The following is a 24,088-nucleotide window of genomic DNA, read 5'->3' as shown; positions in this document are numbered from 1 at the left end:
ATGTCCTTTTGGGTTTGAGATACCTCACTCAGGATATTTTCTAGTTCCATCCATTTGCCTGCAAAGCTCATGATGTCCTTGTTCTTAATAGCCGAATAGTATTCCACTGTGTAAATGAACCACATTTTCTGTATCCATTCTCCTGTTGTGGGACATCTGGGTTGTTTCCAGCTTCTGACTATCACAGATGAGGCCACTATGAACATAGTGGAGCATGTTATGGCAACATGGCGTGGCATCTTTTGGGTGTATGCCCAAGAGTGGTATAGCTGGGTCTTAAAGTTGATCTATTTCCAATTTTCTGAGGAACCTCCAGATTGATTTCCAGAATTATTGTACCAGTTTGCAATCCCACCAACACTGGAGGAGTGTTCTCTTTCTCTACATCCTTGACAATATGTGCTGTTACCTGAGGTTTTGATTTTAGCCATTCTGATCATTGTACGGTGGGAATTTCAGGGTTGTTTTCATTTACATTTTCCCTGATGACTAGGGACTTAGAACATTTCATCAAGTGCTTCTTGGCTCTTAGAGATTCCTCTGTCATGAATTCTGTGTTTAGTTCTATACCCCATTTTTCGATTGGGTTATTTGGTTTTTTGGAGGTTAGTTTCTTGAGTTCTCTAGGTATTTTGGATATTAGCCCTCTATCAGAGGTGGGGTCAGTGAAGATTTTGTCCTAATCTGTAGGTTACACTGATTTGTCCTATTGATTATTTCCTTTGCCTTACAGAAGCTTTTCAGTTTCATGAGGTCCTTTATCAATTCTTGATCTGAGAGCATGAGCCATTGGGGTTCTGCCCCTCCCCTTCGTGCCAATGAGTTCAAGGCTCTTTCCCACTTTTCCTAATATTAGATACAGTGTATCTTGTATTATGTTGAGGTCCTTGATCCAGCTGGACTTGAGCTTTGTGCAGGGTGATAAATATGGATCTATTTTTATTTTTTTAAATAAACTGCCAGTTAGGGCAGCACCATTTTTTGAAGATGCTTTTCTTTTTTCCATTTCATATTTTTGGCTTCTTTGTCAAAGATCAAAATGTCCATGGGTATGTGTGTGTGTGTGTTTATATCTGGGTCTTCAATTCTGTTCCATTGATCAGATCACTTGTCTGTCTCTGTACCATGTTTTTTTCTATTGCTCTGTAGTATACCTTGAGGTCAGGGATCATGATTCCCCCAGAAGTTCTTTTATTGTTAAGAATTGTTTTTGCTATCCTGGGTTTTTTGTTTTTCCATATGAAGTTGAGAATTGCTCTTCTCATGTCTTTGAAGAATTGTTAGAATTTTAATGGGGATTCTTTTCAGCATCTAATGAGATGATCATGTGATTTGCATTGAATCTGTAGATTGCTTTTGGTAGGGTGGCCATGTTTACTATTATTCCCACCAATCCATGAGGATGGGAGATCTTTCCGTTTTCTGAGGTCTTCTTAATTTTCTTTCTTCAGAGACTTGAAGTTCTTGTCATACAGATCTTTCACTTATTTGGTTAGAGTTACTCCAAGGTATTTTATTTTATTTGTGACTATTGTGAGGGGTGTTGTTTCCCTATTTTCTTCCTCAGCCCATTTATCATTTCTATAAAGGAAGACTACTGATTTGTTTGTGTTAATTTTATATCCAGCCACTTTGCTGAAGTTATTTATCAGCTGTAGGTGTTCTGATGTTGGCTACTGGTTTGCTGTATATTGCTTTTGCTATGTTTAGGTAAGGGCCTTGAATTCCTGATCTTTCCAAGACTTAAAAATGAAGGGCTGTTGGATTTTGTCAAATGCTCTTTCAGCATCTAATGAGGTGATCATGTGATGTCTTTTCTTTTAGTTTGTTTATATAGTGGGTTATGTTAATGGATTTTTGTATATTGAACCAGCCTTGCATCCCTGGTAAAGCCTACTTGGTCATTGTGAATGATGGTTTGATGTGTTCTTGGATTCAGTTTTTGGGAATTTTATTGAACATTTTCAATCAATATTCATAAATAAAATTGGTCTGAAGATTTCTTTGTTGGGTCCCTGTGTAGTTTAGGTATCAAGAGTGTTTGTGGCTTCATAGAATGAAGTAGGTAGTGTGCTTTCTGTTTCTGTTCTATGGAGTAGTTTGAGGAGGGGTGGTCTTAGCTCTTCTTTGAAGGTCTGGTGGAATTCTGTGCTAAAGCCATCTGGCCCTATGTTTTTTTTTTTTTTTTTTTTTTTTTTTTTTTTTTTGGTTAAGAGGTTTTTAATGACTTCTATTTCCTTACAGGATATGGGCCTGTTTAGAAAGTTTACCTTCTCTTGATTTAACTGGTATGTGGTATCCATCTAGAAAATCATCCATTTCATCTACATTTTTTCAGTTTTGTGGAGTATAGGCTTTTGTAGTAGGATCTGATTATTTTGAATTTCCTCAATTTCTGTTATGTCTCTTTTCATTTCTGATTTTGTTATTTTGAATATTCTCTCTTTCTCTCTCTCTCTCTCTCTCTCTCTCTCTCTCTCTGTCTTTCTCTCTGTGACTTTTAGTTTGTCTAGGGGTTTATCTAGTTGATTTTTTTTTTTCAAAGAACCAGCTTTTAGTTTTGTTGATATATTTATTTATTTATTTTCATCCTCCTTTTTGTTTCTATTTAGTTGTTTTCTGCCCTGAGTTTAACTATTTCCTGCCTTCCACTCCTCTTGGGTGTGTTTGTTTGCTTATTTTATTATAGGTCTTTTAGGTGTGATGTTAAGTTGTTGGTATAGGATCTCTTCAATTTCTTCAGGAGGGCACTCAGGGCTCTGAGTTTTCCTCTTAGCACTGCTTTCACTGTGTCCCGGAAGTTTGGGTTATTGTGCTTTCATTTTCATTGACTTCTAAGTGGTCTTTAATTTCCTTATTTCTTCATTGAGTTGAGAGTTGATCAGTCACCATGGTATGTGGCTTTTTTTGTTGATTTTGTTGTTATTGAAGTCTAGCCTTAGTCCGTGGTGATCTGGTAGGATGCCTGGTATTATTTGAGTCTTCTTGTATCTGTTGAGGCTTGTATTGTGTCCGATTATATGGTCAATTTTGAAAAAGGTACCATGAGGTGCTGAGAAGAAGGTATATTCTTTTGTTTTAGGGTGAAATGTTCAGTATATATCTGTTAAAATCATTTGGTTCATAACCTCTATTAGTTTGACTGTGTCTCCATTTCCTGTTTCAATGACCTGTCTATTGCTGAGAATGGGGTTCATTATTAATGTGTGGGGTTCAGTATATGTTTTGAGCTTTAGTAAAGTTTCTTTTATACATGTGGGTGCCCTTGCATTTGGAGCATAGATGTTCAAATTGAGACTTTATCTTGGTGGATTTTTCCTTTGATGAATATGAAGTGTCCTTCCTCATCACGCTTGATAACTTTTGGTTGAAAGTATTTTATTGGATATTAGGATGGCAATTCTAGCTTATTTCTTGGGACCGTTTTCTTGGAAGACTTTTTGTCCAGCCTTTATCTCAGAGGTAGTGCCCTTTGTTATTGAGGTGTGTTTCTTGTATGCAGCAAAATGCTGGATTCTGCTTGTGTCTCCAGTCTGTTAGCTCATGTCTTTTTATCGGGGAGTTGAGTTGAGAGCTACTAGAGATGGATGATCCTTAGTCCTTGTTATGTTTGTTGTTGTGGGTAGCATTAAATGTATGTGATTCTCTCCTTCTGGTTTTGTTGTGAGACCATTTATATCTTGTTTTTTCCTTGGTGTAGGTGTCTTCCTTGTGTTGGAGTTTTCTTTCTAGAATCCTCTGTAGGGCTGGATTGGTAGATATTGTTTAAATTTGGTTTTGTCATGGACTATTTTGTTTTCTCTATGATGTTTGAGAGTATTGCAGGGTACAGTAGCCTGAACTGGTATTTGTGTTCTTTTAGGGTCTGCATAACCTCTGTCTAGGCTCTTAATGGCTGTTAGGGTCTTTGTTTAGTTGTCTGGTGTAATTCTGATAGGTCTGCCTTTATATGTTCCTTGGCCTTTTTCTCTTACAGCTTTTAATATTCTTTCTTTGTTCTGTACATTTATTATGTGATGAGAGGATTTTTCTCTTCTCGTTTAGTCTATTTGGGGTTCTATAGGCTCCTTGTATATTTATGGCCATCTCTTTGTTTAGGTTGGAGAAGTTTTCTTCTATGATTTTGTTGAAGACATTTTTGGGTCCTTTGAGCTGGGAATCTTTGTTCTCTTCTATTCCTATTATTCCTAGGTTTGGTCTTTTCATTGTGTCCTGGATTTCCTGGATGTTTTGGGTTAGGAGTTTTTTCTGTTTTGAATTTTCTTTGGCTGGTGTGTTGATATCTTCTTCTAAAGTGTCTTCTACGCCTGAGATTCTCTCTTCTATCTCTTATATTTTGTTGTTGATGCTTGCATCCGTAGTTAACCTCTTTTCTAGATTTTCCATTTTTAGAGTTGATTTTTTGCCTCATCTCAACTCTCATGTGTAGGCATAAAGTGTTTGCAACTTACTTTTAATGTTCAACTTCTCCCCTTGCCCACTACCCACCAGAGGCAGTGGAAGAGAAATGTTATTAGGATGTGGGGGAAGTGGATCTCTTCATTGAGGGAAGCTCACTCTTCTCTGTCATCAATTCAGTCCTGTAGCAAATACCAAATAAGAATCAGCTACTTCAGTCTAGTCTTCTCAGCAGGCAGACATCATGCACAAACCAGCAGCTGTAATTAAATCCTGAAAAAATTGCTAGGCTCACCAACCACCCCCAAGGGCACTGAAGCAGCAACAAGTCCAAGAACCTCATAAGCACAAGCACTTTATTTGGCAAGTTTCTTTCAATGGTGGAGTTACCACAAGCGGGGCTCAATAATCCTGTGTAAGGCAAACCAATACATGTGTGTAGTTAGTGAAGAGTAGCAAGGTGGAGTAAACCTAACCGATGCTCAGTGCTTGTCTCCACTGACTGTGAGGTCAGATTTACACTCCTTCTTCAAGAGTCCTTTCAAGTGTCCGCTATAGCAAAACATCCTTTCACCTGTGTCTGCTTCAGGAAAACATTCTTTCACATATCTACTTTAGCGAGACATCCTTTTACCTGTGTGCCCCAGCAAAACATCTTTTGTCATAAATGACTTACCAAAGAAACTAGAAGTTTCCACCTAACCAAATTTTTTTTTTTTTTTAAATTTCTGTTTAGTGTTTGTCTGGATAACCTGTCCATTGGTGAGGGTGGATGTTGAAATCTCCCAATATTATTGTGTGGGGTTCAATATGTGATTTAAGCTTTCATAAAGTTTCTTTTACAAATGTGGGTGCTTTTTGTGTTTGGGGCATAGATGTTCAGAATTGAGACCTCATCTTGGTGGATTTTTCCTTTGAGTATGAAGTGTCCTTCGCCATTGCTTTTGATTAATTTTTGGTTGAAAGTATTTTGTTAGTTAATTATTAGAATGGCTATACCAGGCTGCCTCTGGGTTTCATTGGCTTGGGAAATCTTTCCAAGCCTTTACTCTGATGTGATGTCTATCTTTGATGTTGAGATGGGTGTTTGTATTCAGCAGAAGGATGGATCCTGTTTTCCCATCCATTCTGCTAGCCTTTGTCTTTGTAGGGGAACTGAGTCCATTGAGAGAGAGAAATGACCAGTGATTTCGAATTCCTGCTGGTGGTCGTGGTGGTGGTGGTGGTGGTGGTGGTGGTGGTGGTGGTGGTGGTGGTGGTGGTGGTGGTGGTGGTGGTGAAGAGATTGAGATTGAGATTGCTTCCCTTTGTTGGTTTTGCTGGTGTGATTATTTCCTGTGTTTTCATGGGTGCAGTTAACGTCATTGTAGTTTTCCTTCTAGTGCTATCTGTAGTTGTGGATTTATGGATAGATAGATACTGTTTAAATTGACTTTGTCTTTCAATATCTTGTTTTCTCTATTTACGGTGAATGAAAGTTTTGCTTAGTATACTAGTTTGGGCTGGCATCTGTGGTCTCTTTCAGTCTGAAGAGTATCTGTCTTGTCTAGGCCCTTCTGGCTTTTGGAGTCTTCATTGAAACATCAAGTATAATTCTAATAGATGTGCTTTTATATGGTATTTGGCCCCTTTTCCTTGCAGATTTTAATATTTTGTCTCTGTTCTGATTATTATGTGGCAGCAGAATTTTTTTCTGGTCCCATCTATTTGGTGTTTTAGAAGTTTCTGGTATGTTTATAGGTATCTCCTCCTTTGGGTTAGTAGTTTCTTGTATGAGTTTTTTTTTTTTTTTTTTTTTTTTTTTTTTTTTTTTTTTTTTAATACTTTCTGGACCTTTGAGCTGGGAGTCTTCATCTTCTACTCCTGTTCATAGGGTGCACAGTGTCCCAGACTTCCTGGGTGGCGTGTGTTGGGAACTTTTCAAATTTAACATTTTTTTGACCTATGTGTCAATTTCTTCTATCATATCTCTATTCCATGCCATTCTTCCTTCCTTTTCTTTTGTTCTGTTGGTTATGCTTGTATCTGTAGTTCCTGTTTACTTACCTAGATTTATTGCTTATATTTCTATTTTCAGGTCTTGGATAGTTTTTATTCATTTTCTTCACCCGTTTTTGTGTTTGTGTGTGCGTGGTGTGCACGTTTTCAAAGGGATTTATTCATTTCCTTTTTAAGGGCCTCTGTCATCTTTATAAGATTGATTTAAGATCATTTTCCTGTGGTCAGCTGTGTTAGAGTATCCAGGGCTTGCTGTGGTGTGTGGGTGGTCTGTTGGTGCCACGTTCCCTTCCCTAGCTGTCGTGTTCTGTGCAGGCCTTTAGGCATCTGGGTTTGTGGTAATTGTAGGTTTAGGTGCTGATTTCTGAGTTTATTTTTGTTGGATGGATTTTCGTTTCTTGGTTTCTGTTTCTCCTCTGGTCTTCTGGCCTGAGTGGCGTGTGGTTCTGGTGAAACAGCGAGTCCTCAGGTTCAGTAGGGTGTTTCTGCTGAGGTTTTGATGGCCTGTGTGAACTCTGGGGTTTGTGGTGTTTCGTGTTGCCTCTGAAGTTCTAGGAACTGGTGTGGCCTCTGGGGTTCTGGATGGTGTAGCTTCTGTGGTTTGAGGAAATGAAGAGTGAGGAGAAATGTGGTGGTGGTGCTGTTGGAACAGCTGGGCTGGCTCTTGTGGCATGCATTTTCTACTAAGTAACTACAATGCTGTTGTTAAGTATTTGATCCTACACTTTGGGCCTTTGTGTTGTAGCAATTAAGAGAAATATAGTCTCCATCTTCCTAAGCTAAGAAGATATAGATGTTTTTATATATACTTCGTAGATGTTGTATTGTGTGTGTGATGTCTGTTTGACCCTTGTTATATGCATCTACAAAATCAAGGTTTTGTTATGTTTGCTGTTGATATATAAAGTTGCTTTAAAAATTGTGTAGAACTTGTGTTCTTAAATGCCGTGATGCAGTTACTGTTTTTCTCTTTTTTTGACAGGCGGTTTGTCACAGTTTATTGGTTATTCCTGCCCGAAGTCAGAGCTTTGACATCATGCAAAGTGCCATCAGTAAGCATTTGGTAAATATCCTTAATTTTGTGTGTGTTTGTTTTCTTAAGTAAAATGAAATTTATCTGTCATGGCATGAAGTGGTAAGAACTTTTGCTGGCTGTTGCTAAGTCTTTAACTGAGAGGGTGATGTTGGGAGTGAGTGGAGGGTGGCATGCGTTCTTTTTGTTAAGACCTTATTTTCTGTATTTGTGAAATAAGGGACCTGAGAATTAAAACCCAGTCATTGCTGAGTTAATGTCAATGAGTGTGTTTGGGATCCAGTAGATTGTGGTTCAAAGTAGGGATATTAAAGGCTTAGTCATTGGAGGCAGTGGGTTCAGCTTTGAGATGGACTTGTCTTCCAACCCGTAAATTCACATTTGTATGCCCTCACTAGGTCTTTAAACTTCTTCTAATGTTTACATTGTGATATAGGTTTGGTTTTGGAGTATGTTTAATTACAACATTAAAATGAATTTTTCTGAGGATTCACTTTGACTAATCTTAGAGTCATTTCCATCACCCTCTTCCTCCTTTAAGGTCAGGTTTCCCTTGAGTTGGAAGAGAATGCACTGTTAATTCTAAGTCCCTTTCCTTGCTGTCACACTTCTAGCTCTTACTCTCTTATGGTCAAAGATGTGTGCTTATTTTTCCTTCTCTGCCGCCAATCACAGGGTTTTGCTTTCATGTGCCCACATTTGTTGTGGGAAAGGGCTACATCCCAGTTAGTCTTGGCCCCTCTTTTCAGATTACCCTTTAGAGGAGGTCCCCATCTGTCTGTGCAGTTGTGGATTGTGTTCAGCCTTAGTGACAGTGCAGTGCATGCCCGTGGTCGAGATGAATGAGTAAGCATACCATAACAAACCTTTTCAAGCTTCTGGGTTTCTTTCCAGTGAGTGGCTTAATGTTAATATATAAATAATATCGCTTACTAATCCCTCTTCTTGTGTTTACATTGCTAAAGATCAGGAGACGACTAAATGACTCTGCATTTAAGAATACAGAGTAGAGGGGTTGGGGATTTAGCTCAGTGGTAGAGTGCTTGCCTAGGAAGCGCAAGGCCCTGGGTTCGGTCCCCAGCTCCGAAAAAAAGAACCAAAAAAAAAAAAAAAAAAAGAATACAGAGTAGAAGGGTGGGAACTAGTGAACAGAGTTCTGGTTTGGATAGTTGTACATAGCTATGATTGTTAGGATTGTGACTTTCTTTGGGTGTGATATATGAAGCAGTCCTTGAAATAGTTATTTCTGACCAGTGATAGAGGCTGTCATGCTTGAATCTTCTAAGTGCTTCCTCCATGAAAAGGAGGTAGTGCATTGATTGTGATCAGTGACACTTCTCAGGCCTGGCTCTGTGCTAGAACACTTGCTTGCATGTGTGAGTTCCTGAGCTCTCGTTTTAATTTTCATTGCCATACACAAAAAAGTTATTTCTTCATGCAAAGTAGTTTTATTTGGGAATTAAATTCTTAGAGGAAAATTGGCCTTCAAGTGCAGCAAGTAGCTGAACTACATGACTCTAATGTAAAGTGGCGTCCACCCCGCCCGCCCGCCCGCCTGCCCGCCTGCCCGCCTGCCACATTAGCTAATGAATCTCACTTTTCCGCACTCAGGTTGGGTTGACTGTCATCCCTGACAGCACGGCTGGCTGTATATTTGGAGTGATGTGTAAGCTCCTGGATCACACGTGTGTAGTTAATGAAGCTCTCCTGCCCTTCCTGGCTTCTTGTTGCTACAGCCTTCTTTATTTCCTGCTTACTCTAGAGAAAGGGGAAGCAGAGCATCTCAAAAAGAGGTAATGTGTATTTTTCTTTTCAACCTTTTGTTTCCTCCTTAAATAAGAATGAAGGGGAACTAGATTTTAGAACTAATTTAAATTCACTCAGTTGGCTTGAATATGCTTAGGTAGTGTTGTTTTTATTCATCTTTTTAATGTAGCAAGAACTCATAGGGGTTTTTTATTTCATTAAGCTACAGATTTGGAAAGTCAGATGGTATTACAGAGCTGCTGGAAAGCTTTTTTGAGCATCATTACAGGTCTACCAGGGCAAAAAATTCTACTCGAAAGTGAATGAACTGTTAGTATAGTGTGTGTGTGTGTGTGTGTGTGTGTGTCTACCAGGGCAAAAAATTCTACTCGAAAGTGAATGAACTGTTAGTATAGTGTGTGTGTGTGTGTGTGTGTGTGTGTGTGTGTGTGTGTGTGTGTGTGTGTGTTATTTGAGGCTTCATTAGACAGAGCCGGAGCAGAATTCTAACTTGTTGGATTTAAGAAGTGTTAAAATGCTAGTGACTGTAGTTAGTACTTGTACTTCTTTGCATTATTTAAGCTAGAACGTACAGGTAGTTTGGAAGATTCCACTGTAGGTTTAAACGTGTTTTCATGTTTATAAGTTTTTATTGGTGTACCTGTTGGCTTAAGTGAAAAACTCTAGACAGGTGAGCAAATAGGAAAGAATAAAAATTACATTCTTTTCCCTTCTGTTAATCTTTTGATACATGCATTTTCTAGTCTTTGAACTTTATTGTTCACTTTTTTTTTCTTTTTGAGACAGTCTTGCTGACCTCAGTCTCAGAGTGTTCATCAGTCTCACACATGCTAGTACTGTAGGTGTGCACCTTCGTGCCCTATGTCGTCTTCTCTTTGAACTTGTAAATGTGCTGAAAATGTAGTGTGCATGCTGGCTGTGTACATTTCATGGCTTAAAACAGTAATAAACTGAGCCATCCATGTATTGCAGCTCCACGCATCTGTGTGGACCCACACTGCAGTTCCTGTTCTCTTCTGCGTATATATGTTACTTTAGTGGTGATTGGCATTGTGGCCTGTTGAGTGGGTGGTTCTGTGTATATGTATGGACAGTATTGTTTTTGTTCTTTATATCTGTAAACTTGATAATAATTAACTTTTCTGTATTTATTTTGGCTATCATTGTTGTCTGTGATCATTTGTGCTGACTCATTTGGTTCTGTTTTACTCACTTTTAATTCTCTGTATGAAGGTAAGCTTTAGCAGAGCTCTTTAATGGGTTAGATAGTAAACAGTTCAGGTTTTCAGGGCCGTGAGCTCTCTGCCATATACATACTTCTGTATAATGTAAAAGCAGCAATAGAAAATACATAAATAAGTGAATGCGGCTGTTTCCAATAGAACATGGTTTACAGATAGAGGCTGTGGTCTGGGTCTGGCTTGCTTTGCAGTTCCTTTGATCTGTAGTATTTATTCTGTGAATTTGCCAGACCGTGTCCATTATTCTATTTGTACTTAAGCTCACATTTTTTCCAAATGAAGACACAATTTTTTTTTTTTTGGGAGGTTCTTTTTTTTGGAGCTGGGGACCGAACCCAGGGCCTTGTGCTTCCTAGGCAAGCGCTCTACCACTGAGCTAAATCCCCAATCCCGAAGACACAATTTTTAAAAAATAGGTATTTTCACTGAATTACCATAGAACTAATGCACAGTGAATATGTGATATTATCTAAGGCTTTATAACATCTCCACACAGGACTTAACTTGTTACTGCTGCTTGTCATTTGAAATATAAGCCTTATTTTCTTTAAAAAAAAAATCTGAAGTTTCAAAGATCTTTGGAGCTTTTAAATAAAGGAACATCTTTGGCTTTATGTGACTAGACTGGAGAAAACTGAGTGTGTGTAATCACTTGTTTTTCTTTTTAAAGCACCTCTTTGTTTTAGAAAGTCTTACTTTGTGCCCTGGCTAGCCTGGAACTGGCTATGTAGACTAACTCAAACCCAAGAGATCCTTGATTTTGTAGATACTAGCTGAAAAGTCAGGCTTGACAAAGCTTGGGTCACAGTGTGCCACTGAGCCCTGAAAATGCTGTCCTTTCTTTGTCTACTTGGCTCTTGAACTAATGAAAGTCTGCTACTGGCCTAGCCACTTGGTTTGTGGGTAGAAGTCTAAGTTGTTGTGTTGTTTAAGGATCAGTTGTGTTGTGAATCAGTGTGTGCTCTTCCACAGCTTGCCTTAAATCTCTGCCTGAAGACTCGGGTCTTCTTCCTCAGTCTGGGAAGTCCTTTGTTATTCCTTCCATTGTTTGTTCTTAGGTTTTCTAAAAATTCCATTTTTGTCTCTTAACATCTTCCAATCTAAGTCTCTTTGATATCTCGAGTAACACAACTTCATATCTTGTGCATGCTACATCTCATCTCTTGATAATACTGTGACGCTATACACTCTGGCACGCACATGATGAAATCATTAACCTTTCTCAGAATGCATCCCTGCTGTCAGGTGACTCAAAGGCTACGCATTTAGAAATCTGTTAGGACCAAAGCAGCTTCCTGTTGTCTTTTTCATCTGAATTTTTATTTCTTTATGCTTCTGCCTTATTATTAGCTCTTCAAGAGCCTACTGATTTTTCTCTTTTCTTTTTGTGCATGGCTATCCAAGTCTGGTTCTGTGTCAGTACATGGGCTATCAAAGACCTTGCTTGACCTTGTTGGTCTAGAAGGGATTCATTGTGTACCTCACATGGCCTTGATTATGCTCAAAATGCTGAGATTGAGGACTTTGGAAGGCTGTTCACTGCAGGTTCAGAAGCTAGTAAAGACTAAGGTTGGAGCCTTCAGCCACAGCTGTCGACCTAAGCAGGCAGGTGAGGGAGTGAGAATAAAGGCATATGTAGAGAAAGCTGGGGTTGGGTAAGATTCTCAGCTGGAGAAGCTACAGTACCTGGAAGCTCAGCTTGCTTATTATACAGTATTTACTATATACAGGTAAACAGCCAGGCGGGGTTATTGCGCACAGTGGAACAAAGAGATAGGCTTAGCTAAGATTGGCAGGAGCAGTAGTCTCTGTAAGGGGAATGAATAGTCTTCAGGCCATAAACATCTTTGGGCCAAGGGAACAGGGGAGTAACTGTGGATGACATTTTCTGAATGCACTGTCATATGCACTCTACACCAATGGAAGGCTTTGCCATCCCTCCAAGCCTCACCTGGGGGAAGACTTTGCCAGTCAATACCAACTGTATGGTTCTTGACATGGAATCCCCTTTGTCAACAAGACACATTCACATAGTACTTTACTTGATCCTCATAAGTCCCTGTACTCGCCCTCCAGATGGATATTGTGTCATTTAATTACTACACTCAGATCATATGTACCATAAGCCTGTTTAGTGACATGGAAGTGACCATTTATCATTTTATGTTAAGTTGGAGTAAACCTTCTGAAGTCTGTTTGGGTTCCTGGAAAACATGATTTTCTGAAAATCGACCCTTTCCTGCTGACCTATGACTGGATTCAGTCAGAGGTTTGAAGTTTCATCTATGGATTTCTGTTCTTTCTTGGGAGCAGTAATCTTCAGATGTCCTCTACATTGTATAATAATTCAACAGTTTCCAGTGTCCTTTATACATGTGTAGATCGTTCTGTCTTCTGGCAGGCTCTGTGCTATATAATCAGTGTTGCTTCTAGGAAAATGCTGCCTACTAGACTTTCTAGCAGTTAATTCTTAGTTGCTTTACTACTTAGGATTTGCTGTATTTAGTTTGAAGTTTTGTTTTGTTTATTGAGATGGGATCTCTGTAGTCCAGGCTAACCTTGAACTCATTATGTAGCTTAAGCTGGGCTCAAAATAACTGTCACTTCTGCTCAGCTCCTACATGTTGGAATTTTAGGCATTGAGCTGTCACACCTGGCAAGAAACACTGCATTTCTTGAAAGTCTACTTTAGTTTGGGGTAATATGGAAAGGGGATTTCTCTTGTGTTTGAGCTCGCCACTTATTTTTCTTTCTATTACTATAGGGACAAGCTGTGGGAGGTTTGTGTCTCCATCCTGGCTCTCCTGCCCAGAGTCCTTAGGTTGATGCTGCAGAGTCTACGGGTGAACAGAGCTTCTCCTGAGGAGCTGCCTGTTGTAGGCCAGCTGCTTCGCCTGCTGCTTCAGCATGTGCCTCTTAGGTCGCACATGCTGACCAATGCCATCCTAGTGCAGCAGATTATCAAGAACATCACGGTAGGCATCATGGGACCCAGTGCCTTCTCCTCTTTGTGGAGGGAGGGCCAAGGGGCACGTGTGAGAGAAGGATGTGCACCAGCTGACTCTTCGCAGCTCACCGTCACTTTTCTTTGTGATTGAGAGCCAGTCTTTTAAGAATACGGTTTTAAAATATTCAAGAAGTTCAGTTGGTGTAAATGTTGCAGCTCTAAGGGGAAACCTCTGGGAGCCGTGAATACTACAAAGTCACACCATACAATAAACCTCACACAAGATTCATTGGGAAAGACAGAGTGGTTGCCCTGCTCTGGAGAGAAGCAGGAAAAACTAAACAGGATGCATACAGTTTCTTTGGGGTGTGCAGGAGTTTGCCAGGGTAGCCTGGGATTGGAGGAATTGTGCGGCTTAATCTTGGGCTCTTCTTTTTTTTTTTCTCTTTAGGGCAGGGCTTGGCCACAATCTTTCAGGGGCTGGCAGGCTGTTAGAGAAGTTGTGGAGAGGAGCAGTAGCAAAGAGGGAAAAGGAAAAAGGTGAAGGCTTCACCTCTTTCCCCGGCTGTTGGGAGGGCAGTAGTGTTCTAAAGGCTCCTTAGTGTTCTGGTCTGGAGTAAAGGCGAGATTGTATAGATGGTTTAGAGTTTATCACTGAGTGTCGTACTTCAGCATCGTAGAGCTTTTATAACCATGTTATGGGGTGCTTGTTCTGACTTCTGAGTCTTTATAGAAGCAATGGACAGTGTGGCAGCGGATAGTTCAAAACAGTAGAAGAGAAAAAATCAGTAATCTGACTATATCATGCCTGTGTTAGAGAATCAACCTACCTCTACAGAAGAGAGAGAAGGTTGGTAGCTGGCCCTGTAGAGTTAGTCTATTGACATTAGTGTAAAGATTGTGAAAACTGATGCCAAGTGGAAGGAATAACGGCAAAAGGAATGGATGGTTGTCCATAAAATTTTTTATTAGTCTCCAGCATGTCCAGGAAGGAACAGATTTGCAAAGAACTTGTTATTCTTAGGGGCACATACTGTTTCTCTTGTCACATTAACCAAATCACAGTTCCAACTTAAAGGACTCACTGTATTTGACAATTTGAGCGGGCAGGCACTCTATTGTCATGGGGTAAACACTGTGGCTGGGGTACATTTGCGGCAGTGGGAGTTTGCTGGGTGGAGTTATATCTCAGTGAGTCAGGAAGTAGAGAGCCTGGACCACAAGTGGGCTCTGTCCAAAGAACCTTCCAAACAGCAGCACTACTCGGGAAAAATTATTCAGATACCAAAGCCTTAGGGCCCATTTATAATTTCAAATTTTCGTAAAGAGTAGGCATTTTCACTGGCTATAGTAACTCCCAATAGTTGATTGGTTTGTTTTATATTTTAAGATTTCTTCTAGTTTATAGAATATTTTTTTAACTTTTATTTCTTACTCACTTTTTACTTCCTGCTTACTACCCTACCTACCTACACCCCCTCTCACAATTCCTCCCCCATCCCCTTCTCCTCTGAGTGGGTGGGGACACCCCTGGGTATCCTTCCACCCTGGCACATCAAGTCCTCTGGGAGGATAGGTTTCTCCACTCCCGCTGAGGCCAGACAAGGGAGCCCAGCTATAGAGGACATGTTTCATGTATAGGCAACAATTTCTGGGACAGCCCTTGCTCCCATTGTTCAGGACCCACACGAAGATGAGGCTACACGTCTGCTGCATACTGTGTTCAGGGAGGCGTAGGTCCAGCCCATGTATGTTCTCCAGCTGGTGGTGGAGGAGGATACTTTTATGGAGGCCATGAAAAATGTCAGGTAGTTCAGTTCTCAAACTAAAGTGCCTTTTGTTTTTCTCTGCAGACTTTGAAGAGTGGCAGTGTTCAGGAGCAGTGGCTTACAGACTTACATTACTGCTTCAGTGTGTACATCAGTGGCCATCCCCAGGGGCCTAGTATATTGAATGCACTGTATTAAAGAAGCACCATGGCACCTCCTGTTTGAAATTAATTGTTCATGCACATTCATTTTATTTTGAAGAGAGACTGATGTAACAAATATTTGCCATTAAACTCAACTTTTAAAGAAGTTGTTCGTGAGCTTCCTTCTTACAAAAGTGGGAAAATAAGGTTTAAGAGTTCTTAGTGATCTCACTCTGTTTGCGTGGATTAGCACATGATACAAGGACAGGCAGTAGAACATTGTGAATTTCATAAAAGCTAAATGTTTATAAGACATACAGTGATCTATGGTGCCTTCATTCACTTACCAATGAATCTTTGTGATCCTGTCTAGATAAACCTGTCTCCAAAATTTTGAATATAATTTACTATACCAAAGTCATTGTGATTAAATGACGTAAATTCCTGTCCTTTAGTGTTAGCACAGGAATGACCTGATGTTATCTGCCTCTGTAAAAGTCCATAATCACTAGACTTTATTTAAGGCAAGTATTCTTAGAAAGCTAGAATGTGGGTTACTTTCACAAAAGAAATTGCATTTGGGGAAGGTTATTTTCTTCTGCAAGTTGGTCAGGATGCAAAGGGGAAGAGAAGCCAGAGTTGGTTGGCGCATTGTGCTGTCAACCTGTCTACCGACTTCTTGGTGCTGTGCTGTCATCGGTGCCTCTCAGCAGTGAAAGCCCCAGTCAGGGAGAGCACACAGCTGCAGCGCGTCGTCTTCCAGGGCCAATTTGGAAACTGAAAACTGTAAGGAAGCCCCAGAATGCACTCCTCAGTTCCGCTTTAGTACAATGGGTGGTTTCTAATGCAAACACTAAGCCATGATTTCGATCTAAAATTTAAACTGTCTCTTGTGATGTTTGTCACACAGTATGTTCCAGGGAAGTAAAGAATTGAAGGTGGCCGCTGAGGCCCAGGTTTCCTAGGGTGAAGAGGCCAGGCCTGTGCAGGTTAGCTGTGAGAAATCCCGGCCCACGGCTCCTTTAGTGCAGGTGTTGTCTGTTACACTGAGGAGCGTGGCAGTTCTCTTCTCCAGCCACGCCGGCTGAGGTGAGGCGCACAGCTCGGCGGTCCATCCGCGCACTCTGCTCTGGTCCTTTTCAGTGCGTGCCAAGAGGAATGGAAAAGTATGCTGGTAGGAGTACCCAGGAGAAAACATCTGAACGCTGCCTCTGACCACATATGTTGGGGAATGAGGACTTCGGTGTCCTAATTAAGAGTTCACAGAGCCGAAGTCCACACTGGTTCTGATCTTCCTTCAGGCTCAAAGCTTTGGCTTGTTTTTTGATTGACTGGCTGGTTGCAGATTGTAAGAAAACTTCTTTGATCTTCCACTGCTGTCAAGATGTATAGACTGCAAACTGTTCACTGTTAAAAGCAAATTGATATTTATATTACTGATCTTAATGGGAGAGAGGAGTTGTTGGTGGCAAGATAAAAGGACCTGGGATGGGGCTATCTCTGGTGCCAACGAGGCCCACATAAAGACGACTTTATTCCTTGCTTCGCTGATAGGTATCTCTTTAGAGCATAAAGCAGACTGGGAGATGTAAATGGAAGCTAGATCTTGAGTGGGTGGGAGTGATAGTACCACATCTCTGCATGCCTTTCACATGGCACACATGATTTATACACATCTTAGAATTCTTTTGCCACATACTTTATGTCACCAGAAAAAAGGTTTGACTATTTGAAGAGTTTTAGGGATGACATACAGATAGAATCTCTGGGGTTTTTGTTTTTTGTTTTGAGACTAGCCTAGGCTAGCTTTGAACTCATAACATTCCTGCCTCAGTCTCCTGATAGTTGGGATTACAGGCACTTAGGCCTGCATGTTAACATTTCTTGAGGCCTGTGACCTTGGAGTAACACTTTAGGGTGCAACAGAAAACACTAGTCTTACACACAGTAACAAGTGACAGACCACAGAAATGGTGGGGAAACCTTGCTGCAGACGGCTGTATTTTACTCCCGACTTCATATGTGTGGGAGATTAAGTATGAGATGTGAAGAGTTTGGGCAAAGGAGCGGACCTTCATCTTCCCTGACTTCAAATCTGCTTTTGGACGGTGGGCACTGTAACTGTCTTGAAGTTAGCTGTCATCTGCTAACACGTGGAGGCATATATCGGGTTCCTGCAGGGGTGCCGTTACCAGTAGCCACATGAGCCATGGTTGTTCCTCTTGCTAGTGGGGAGCTCGTCCTTTTAAAGAGCTGGGCACAGGTGGCTATGTTTCAGTAAAGAGCTAGGCTGCGATCCTGTGCATGGTGGTGTGGTGTAGAAGACTGCAGAAAGCAGAGATTGCTTATTTGGGTCTCATGCATACAAAGCAGTGGTGCAAGGCTGCATCTTGGGATTTCCATCCTTTCTGCCTTTCTATGTGCAAAGCCTTAGGAGGGCACGTCCTCAGATTGGAACGGCAACACGGACACTGCAAAGCCATTGTTAAAGAACTGAACAGCCTGCTGCGCAAAAGTCAGAAGACGCTCAGCTCCACTGAGTTCCTAATAGAAAGGCAAGCTACAGTTCTGCCAGGTTAATGCTTTCCTTTGTGCTTCAATCATTTGTTCCATGTTTTAGCACCCATGTATGTTCAGTTCACTGAAATGATTCATAGACGTTTTTGTTTAACACGTATAGCCGAGTTAAACTTTAGCACATATCTGACTGGCTTTATGCTTGCTTTGGGTGTGGTTGGACCTAACCTGTATTTCCTCAAATTTAGGGCTAGACAAAGATTCCATTTAATTTGATTTCAAATAGGTCAGAAATTTATAGGACTGCTTGCTTGTTATATGAAGTTTTAAAAACTTATTGTATGTACTTTAAGTTTAATATTGAATGTGTTTATTCAGTCTTTTTCTAAAAACCCATGCTGCTAAACATCTTCATGTTTAAGGACTCCTGGCAAATCTGGATTTGAGAGGAGAATGATCTGATTACCTGCTTTGTATTTTAATTATAGCTAAATGCCATATATCTTGTACTATGCAACACTTCTGCTTTTGACATTTCTGGAGTCCGGTTTAAGGACAGTCTCACCACATCTGTGCCCCTTGATTCCTTTGAAAGTTTCTGACCACCCCATCTGCTACTTCGTGATCAGCCTGCCTTGTGTTACATCAATTACCTAACTCTTATTAAAGATTTTGCAGTAATTACTCTGCTTCTCCCCACCAAAAACTAAATGAATGCTAAAGTTCATGCTGACAGTCATTGTTCACCTTCCAGCTGCGCTCTGTTTCTGCGGGATGGCCCTGGAGAGCAGGGAGGGTGGGGGAGGACGTTGCCATAGCCACCTGTGAAGATAGGCCAGACCTGGCATTAGCTGCTGACAGCCCTGAACTTATCACCCACTCTTAATGCTGGCGTGAGGCAAGAGGGCCTGAGTAAAACTCACATTCCCTGTGCGGTTCCTGTGGGCGCCAGTGTGCCACAGAGTCTGAGTGGAATATGCTCTAATGTTTGTGGTGGGCTCCCGACTCTGGTGAGAGGAGGTTATTTAAAAATGTGACAGATTCCAACATTCCTTTGAAGAAAGATAGTTATATGAAGAGTAGAAATGAGATCAATAATAAATGGTTGCCATTTATTGATTATACTGGAGGTGATGTTAACCAGTTTTAGTTGTTTAGTGAAAATCATTTGCCTCTTAAAGGTGTTGATGGCAGTGACCCGTGAAAGGGGAGTAAAAAGACATAACCCAAAGTCAAAGGATCATGGGAAAATTCATCCCGTGCTGTCTCCCCATGTGCTCTCCAACTGTAGTGGCTTCCTTACCTGAACTGAGATGAAGCACAGGAGGGACTTTGGGAGATCTGATGGGATGATGTACTTTCCCTTCCTGAGAACAACCTGCAACCAACCAACACATTAGTCACCTATCTGATTAAATGGCCGCCAGGACCTGACCCAGTTCTGAGTTCTGACTGAGGTGAGGGCTTGCAGGTGTCTGCCAAGATGAGTCAGGCATGGTATGGAAATACTGGATGATTTTTTTTTTCCTGTTTTCTGAAAAGTTTGGGACCAGAAATGCTTCGGATTTTGGAAGGGTTTTGCTATTAGTTTTGTGGTTGGTTTATTTGCTTTTGGTGTGTTTAACATGGACCTTTCTGGCTGAGCATCCCTAATCCAAAAGCCCAAAAGCTGAAATTACTCTGGATTGGGAGCTTACGTGATCACAGACAGGGTAGGCTGAAATGCTGTCAGACTTCTGGGGGTGTCCTAAAGGTTCCTGGGCTCTGTTTATCGAGGAGCTGAGGACCAGACTGCAAGGATGCTGACTGCTGATTTCTCTTGAGGGTCTTTCATAGAGCCAGTTTACAACAGCTCATCTGTTAAACAGTGGTTGAGTCGTGGACATCTGCACAGGTGAGCAGCACCATGCTACCTCAGCATACAAATGGAAAAGCGACGTGGGGTCAGAGAACCCAGGAGGTAGGTAATGTGAGGGGAGGGCCCAAGCAGACGTCTGAGAGACTTAGGTGGTAAGGCTTTTAGTCCTAGAAGAGGGGCTCTTAGCATTAAAAACTAATAAAGCATCTCCTGGTACTATAAGTGAAGTATCTTCTAGAATCTGGGCGGAGGGCTATCCAATAAGTCTTATTGCAGATTGTGGCATGACACTCAGGATCCCAAAGTGTTTGTTAAAAAGCACCAGAAGAATTCTTACCGTAGATCTGCCTGAGCACTGAGTGCCTGGCGGACTTTGCGGCCGACATGCCTTTGGATGGACTCTTTGATGTTCTGCTTACTGAGATGGACTTTGGGAACTTGAGCTCCAGTTCTTTCCTCCAAACCTGGAGGAGCAGGGCTGCGCACAGTTGAGTACATCTGAGCACATCTCTGGCTCCAAGCTGCTTCAAATGCAGAAGCCGAGAGAGGTGCTTCCTGAGCTGGTAGCTGGTGGGGTCACAGAGGACAGGCATTAAGACTGCACCAGATAAGCTCCCATCCCAGCGTCAACACTGTGTTGAATACTGAGAGACTTGAACTGGGTAAGTCCTACCCCTCCAGCAGCCACAGGCCGAGACCAGCTGAGGAGGAAAAGCGGTGCCTGCACTGTGGGAGGGAGGTGCCTGCAAGAGCCAGCGGCTGGATGTTTGGGGGCTTTTCCATGGCTGCTTGGCCTCCGCTGGGTTTAAAGGGGAGTAGGTGCTGACTAGCAGTGATGCATTCTAGGCAGCAGTGAAGGAGCATTTGTGTCTAAAAGATGTGGTCCCAGTACTGTGATTGGTTAGGGAAGGCGGTGCGGATGCTCTGGTGTAAGCACCCAACATTATTAGTCACATCATTACATTATTATTATACATTCCAGGCCCCCTCTTAAGGCTTGAGACTGGGAAGGCAATCTTAGGTGATAGCAAACCCTGGGGGTTCTGGCTTAGAACTGCTGACAGGTCTGCTCTGCCCACAGTGGGTGCACAGGGAGGGTTTTAGTTAGTAGAGTGGGAAAGTTTACTATGATGGCCCTGTTGGAAGGGAAGCCTGTGTCACAAATGATGGCAATGTTTACGTTTAGTGTGTGGTGGGTTCTAGATCATAAGTACTTGTAAATTTAATGAGTAGGACTGTCTTGAACCACATAACAGAAAGTGTCATTAGTGTTCATCAGTATCTGTCTTACTATGATCTACAGGAGAGCAACCGGCCCCATGCCTGTGTGACAATACACCAAAGACAGGGTAACCTTTCCAAGTCTTCCAAAAACAAACAAAACCAAAAAACCTCCCTACTGGGCTTGGTGTAGGCCCTTCCTGCTTCCTCAAAGGCTGACTTCATGATTAACTGTAGCGTCTCTTGACTGGGTAGTAGCACCCTTCTGACAAGTCTGTTTCTTTTGGCTGAAATGCCAAGGATCTTCCCTGTTCTCTGTCCACCTCACCAGGAGCCCAGGCATTGGCTGGTGCTGTGAGCTTCAGCTTTCATCTGCATGTGAGCACCTGCGCACATGGAAGGGAGGGCGGGGCATATGGTCCTCAGCAGAGGGACAGGTCCACCTCCCATTTTCAAGGACATAGCCCTGCTTGGGGTTACCTCTGTTCCTTTTAAACCACAAAATATAGTTTAACCACAAAAATAGTCCCTTTTAACCACAGGCTGTGGGTTCTTCCTACTGTCTAGCCCGTTGCTAATTTAGATCATTAAATGCCAGAGAAATGCTGGTAAGAGTTGGCTCTGTGTTGTTAAAAATCAAGCATTTTTACATGGTCATTTTCCAACTTAGCTTGTCCATTACAGTTTTAATGTTTAAGAGTTTAGGGGCTGGAGAGATGGCTCAGTGGTTAAGAGCACCAGCTGCTCTGCCAGGGGTCCTGAGTTCAATTCCCAGCAACCACATGGTGGCTCACAACCATCTGTAATGGGATCTGATGCCTTCTTCTGCTGTGTCTGAAGACAGTGACAGTGTACATTAAATAAATAATAATAAAAACAATGGTCAAGTGTAAAACAGGGTTAGGAAGGGCTGGGGAGCTGGCTCAGTAGGTAAAGCACTCGCCACTCAGGCGTGAGGACTCACTCACACTCCAGTGGCAGGGACGGCATGCCTGAAGCAGGCTGGCCAGCTCTGAATTCAGTTGAGAGTCTCTGCTCAACAAGCACAGTGGAATATGGAGAAGGGCCATCTCCTCCTCATCTATATAAAACACCCTAAAACACCGTCAGGTCTTAATTAAAATCACAACCCTAAGGCTCATTTTTTTTTCTGGGCCTAAGGCTCTGTCCTCTCGTGCCACCCGTCTTCTAGCTGGCTATGTTCTCTACAAAGACAGCCTGCAGTTCATACATGAGGGCCAAGTCCTGTCCCCTTAGCCCCTCACTGTCCATTAGGCTTGGTGCAGGACACTGCTCAAGGACACTACTTTCGGCTTCTGTTGTTACGCAGAGAATAGTTGAAGCTGTCAATAGGTCCTCAGTGTGGCTTCCCATGGGCTCTTTGAGAGTTATGTCCCACCCCAGCAGTGTAGCCCAAGAGGACCTGCCTAATCACCGGCACAGGTGGGTGTGCTCTGTGAGTCACTGTTCTCGAAGGAATGACTTTGGGCTGGTTTACTCTGGACATTTAGTGACAGGACCTGTCAACCTCTGGCTCTTCAAAGGAGTCTGAGGACAGACAGTCTGAGAAGAGACCTTTGGGCTAGGGAGCAGCTGTGGGTCCTGACAGGGTAGCCCTGCTGTTTTCAGCCAAGATGCTTAAAGCAAAGCTTACCTGGCAGGTGGCCAGTGTGTGTGTGCCATCATGGCTTCCCAAGTGGACGAACAGTGGCTGTTCCCACCTGTGGCTTGGCAGGGGGTCACCACCTTAAAGTCAGTACTGGCACCTTCTGCCCCGGAATGTCGGTAAGCTGACGGATGTCCTTGTGCCCTGGTTTCCTCATTTGTGGAGGGGTGAGGACAGACCCCGCTCGTGGCGTTGTGAGGATTTGGCCTGATAAATGCCGACTGTACTGACGAGGGCAGTGATCGTATAGCTGCTGTACAAGTGTTGCCTGGTGTGGGTAGCACCCAGGCTTCCCTTCTCTCACCTCAAGGAGCACAGGCACCTCTCTCCACTGCATTCTCATGGCTGCAGCAAACACTAGCAATGAAGGGGAAGCCTAGGATGTGGGCCAGCCCAGGGCAAGTGCTACCAGTACAGGCACAAGTCGTTTTCCTGAGTGTCTAAGAACACAGACCGACCCTTGTCTTGACAGCCTCCTTGGGGTGGCTGGAATCACTTGAACAGATGGGAACTGTCACAAGGGCTGCATCAGCACAGACCAGATGACTTGGCCTGGGTTACACAGTCTTTGGTGAGGTGTTCCCAGAGGCCTCTGTCTAGCTTGGTTGCTCTGCTCCCTGCTTCTACTGTTTCTTTCTGGCCCCTTCTTTTTTCTCCTGAGGCCATGTTACACACAGCACAGAGTTCCTGGTGACCATTGTTTTGCCACCATTAGACTCCAGCATTAGAGGCTATGCAACCCCACTGAGCCCAGTGGGCCCCTGCCCTGTGCTGTCACCAAAGAAAGGCTTGATTTGGATAGAGGACACTATGGTGTGAGGGAGACTGAGAAACAAGAAAACCTGACCCACTCAAAGGTGTCAGTCTGCATGCAGTCTCAGTCCTGTCGCATGGCCTCCACCCCAGCTTCTAGGCCACAACTCAGAGTGCGATGGTTTATATAGTCCATGCACAATCATGTGTTTCTAAGCACTGGTTTAGATATTTGAGAATGAGTAATTCCCGAGTTCGAGATTAAGAAAAAAACTTGTGTGGAAGCAGTGTGATGACTGGACTGGTAAAGGCACCTGCCACCTCCCAGTGACCTGTATCTAATTCCCAAGATCCACATGCTAGAAGGAGAGCGCCAGCTCCCACAAGTTTTCATTACACACATGCTTGCATGCATGCGTGTGTGCGATAAATGTTAAAACATGTATTTTTAAAAGATCTTGTATATGGTGCACCAGAGTTAACAAAGCAGACATTATCTCATCATAGCAGCCTATCATAAACATTAGGTGCAAGGCTTGATAAATCCCACCTCCAAAATGGGAAAACTGAGGGCGGGGAGGGGGGGGTGGCACAGAGATTTGCTTAAATCAGGTCATGTCAGAGCTGCAGTGAAAAGCTGGGTGGTGTGATTGCAAACCAGGGCTTCTCTTTACTGCCCTGTCCGGGCATGTTACTCCTTCATTTTACTCACACCATGTAAAGTGCGGGCAGGGAGAGGTATACAGGTCAGGGAAAGGCTCCATCCAATCGCTCTCA

At 42.5% G+C, this 24,088-nt stretch overlaps 2 protein-coding genes across 9 annotated transcripts in view; one reads left to right on the top strand and one right to left on the bottom strand.

The window, feature by feature from the left end:
* Nucleotides 1–15,914, top strand: part of Tex10 (testis expressed 10) — a 46,151-nt gene extending 30,237 nt beyond the window's left edge. For 5 of the 6 annotated variants that reach the window (XM_087547973.1, XM_087547975.1, XM_087547976.1 and 2 more), the window contains exons 12-15: nucleotides 7,379–7,459; nucleotides 9,041–9,222; nucleotides 13,202–13,412; nucleotides 15,238–15,462. In XM_087547973.1, the coding sequence (XP_087404099.1) occupies nucleotides 7,379–7,459; nucleotides 9,041–9,222; nucleotides 13,202–13,412; nucleotides 15,238–15,351 (588 nt within the window). In that variant the 3' untranslated portion in view covers nucleotides 15,352–15,462. 6 annotated transcript variants of the gene reach the window in all.
* Invs (inversin) overlaps nucleotides 14,329–24,088 on the bottom strand; it is a 155,915-nt gene continuing 146,155 nt past the window's right edge. For 2 of the 3 annotated variants that reach the window (XM_087548931.1, XM_087548932.1), the window contains exons 16-18: nucleotides 20,009–20,238; nucleotides 19,117–19,191; nucleotides 14,329–16,703 (exon numbers count right to left, since the gene is read on the bottom strand). In XM_087548931.1, the coding sequence (XP_087405057.1) occupies nucleotides 16,600–16,703; nucleotides 19,117–19,191; nucleotides 20,009–20,238 (409 nt within the window). In that variant the 3' untranslated portion in view covers nucleotides 14,329–16,599. 3 annotated transcript variants of the gene reach the window in all.

Source organism: Rattus norvegicus, chromosome 5 (assembly GCF_021556685.1).
Source record: "Rattus norvegicus strain SHRSP/BbbUtx chromosome 5, alternate assembly SHRSP_T2T, whole genome shotgun sequence".
NCBI lineage: Eukaryota > Metazoa > Chordata > Mammalia > Rodentia > Muridae > Rattus > Rattus norvegicus.
The sequence above is the reverse complement of the archived record's forward strand: the minus strand, read 5'-3'. Positions and strand labels throughout refer to the sequence as shown.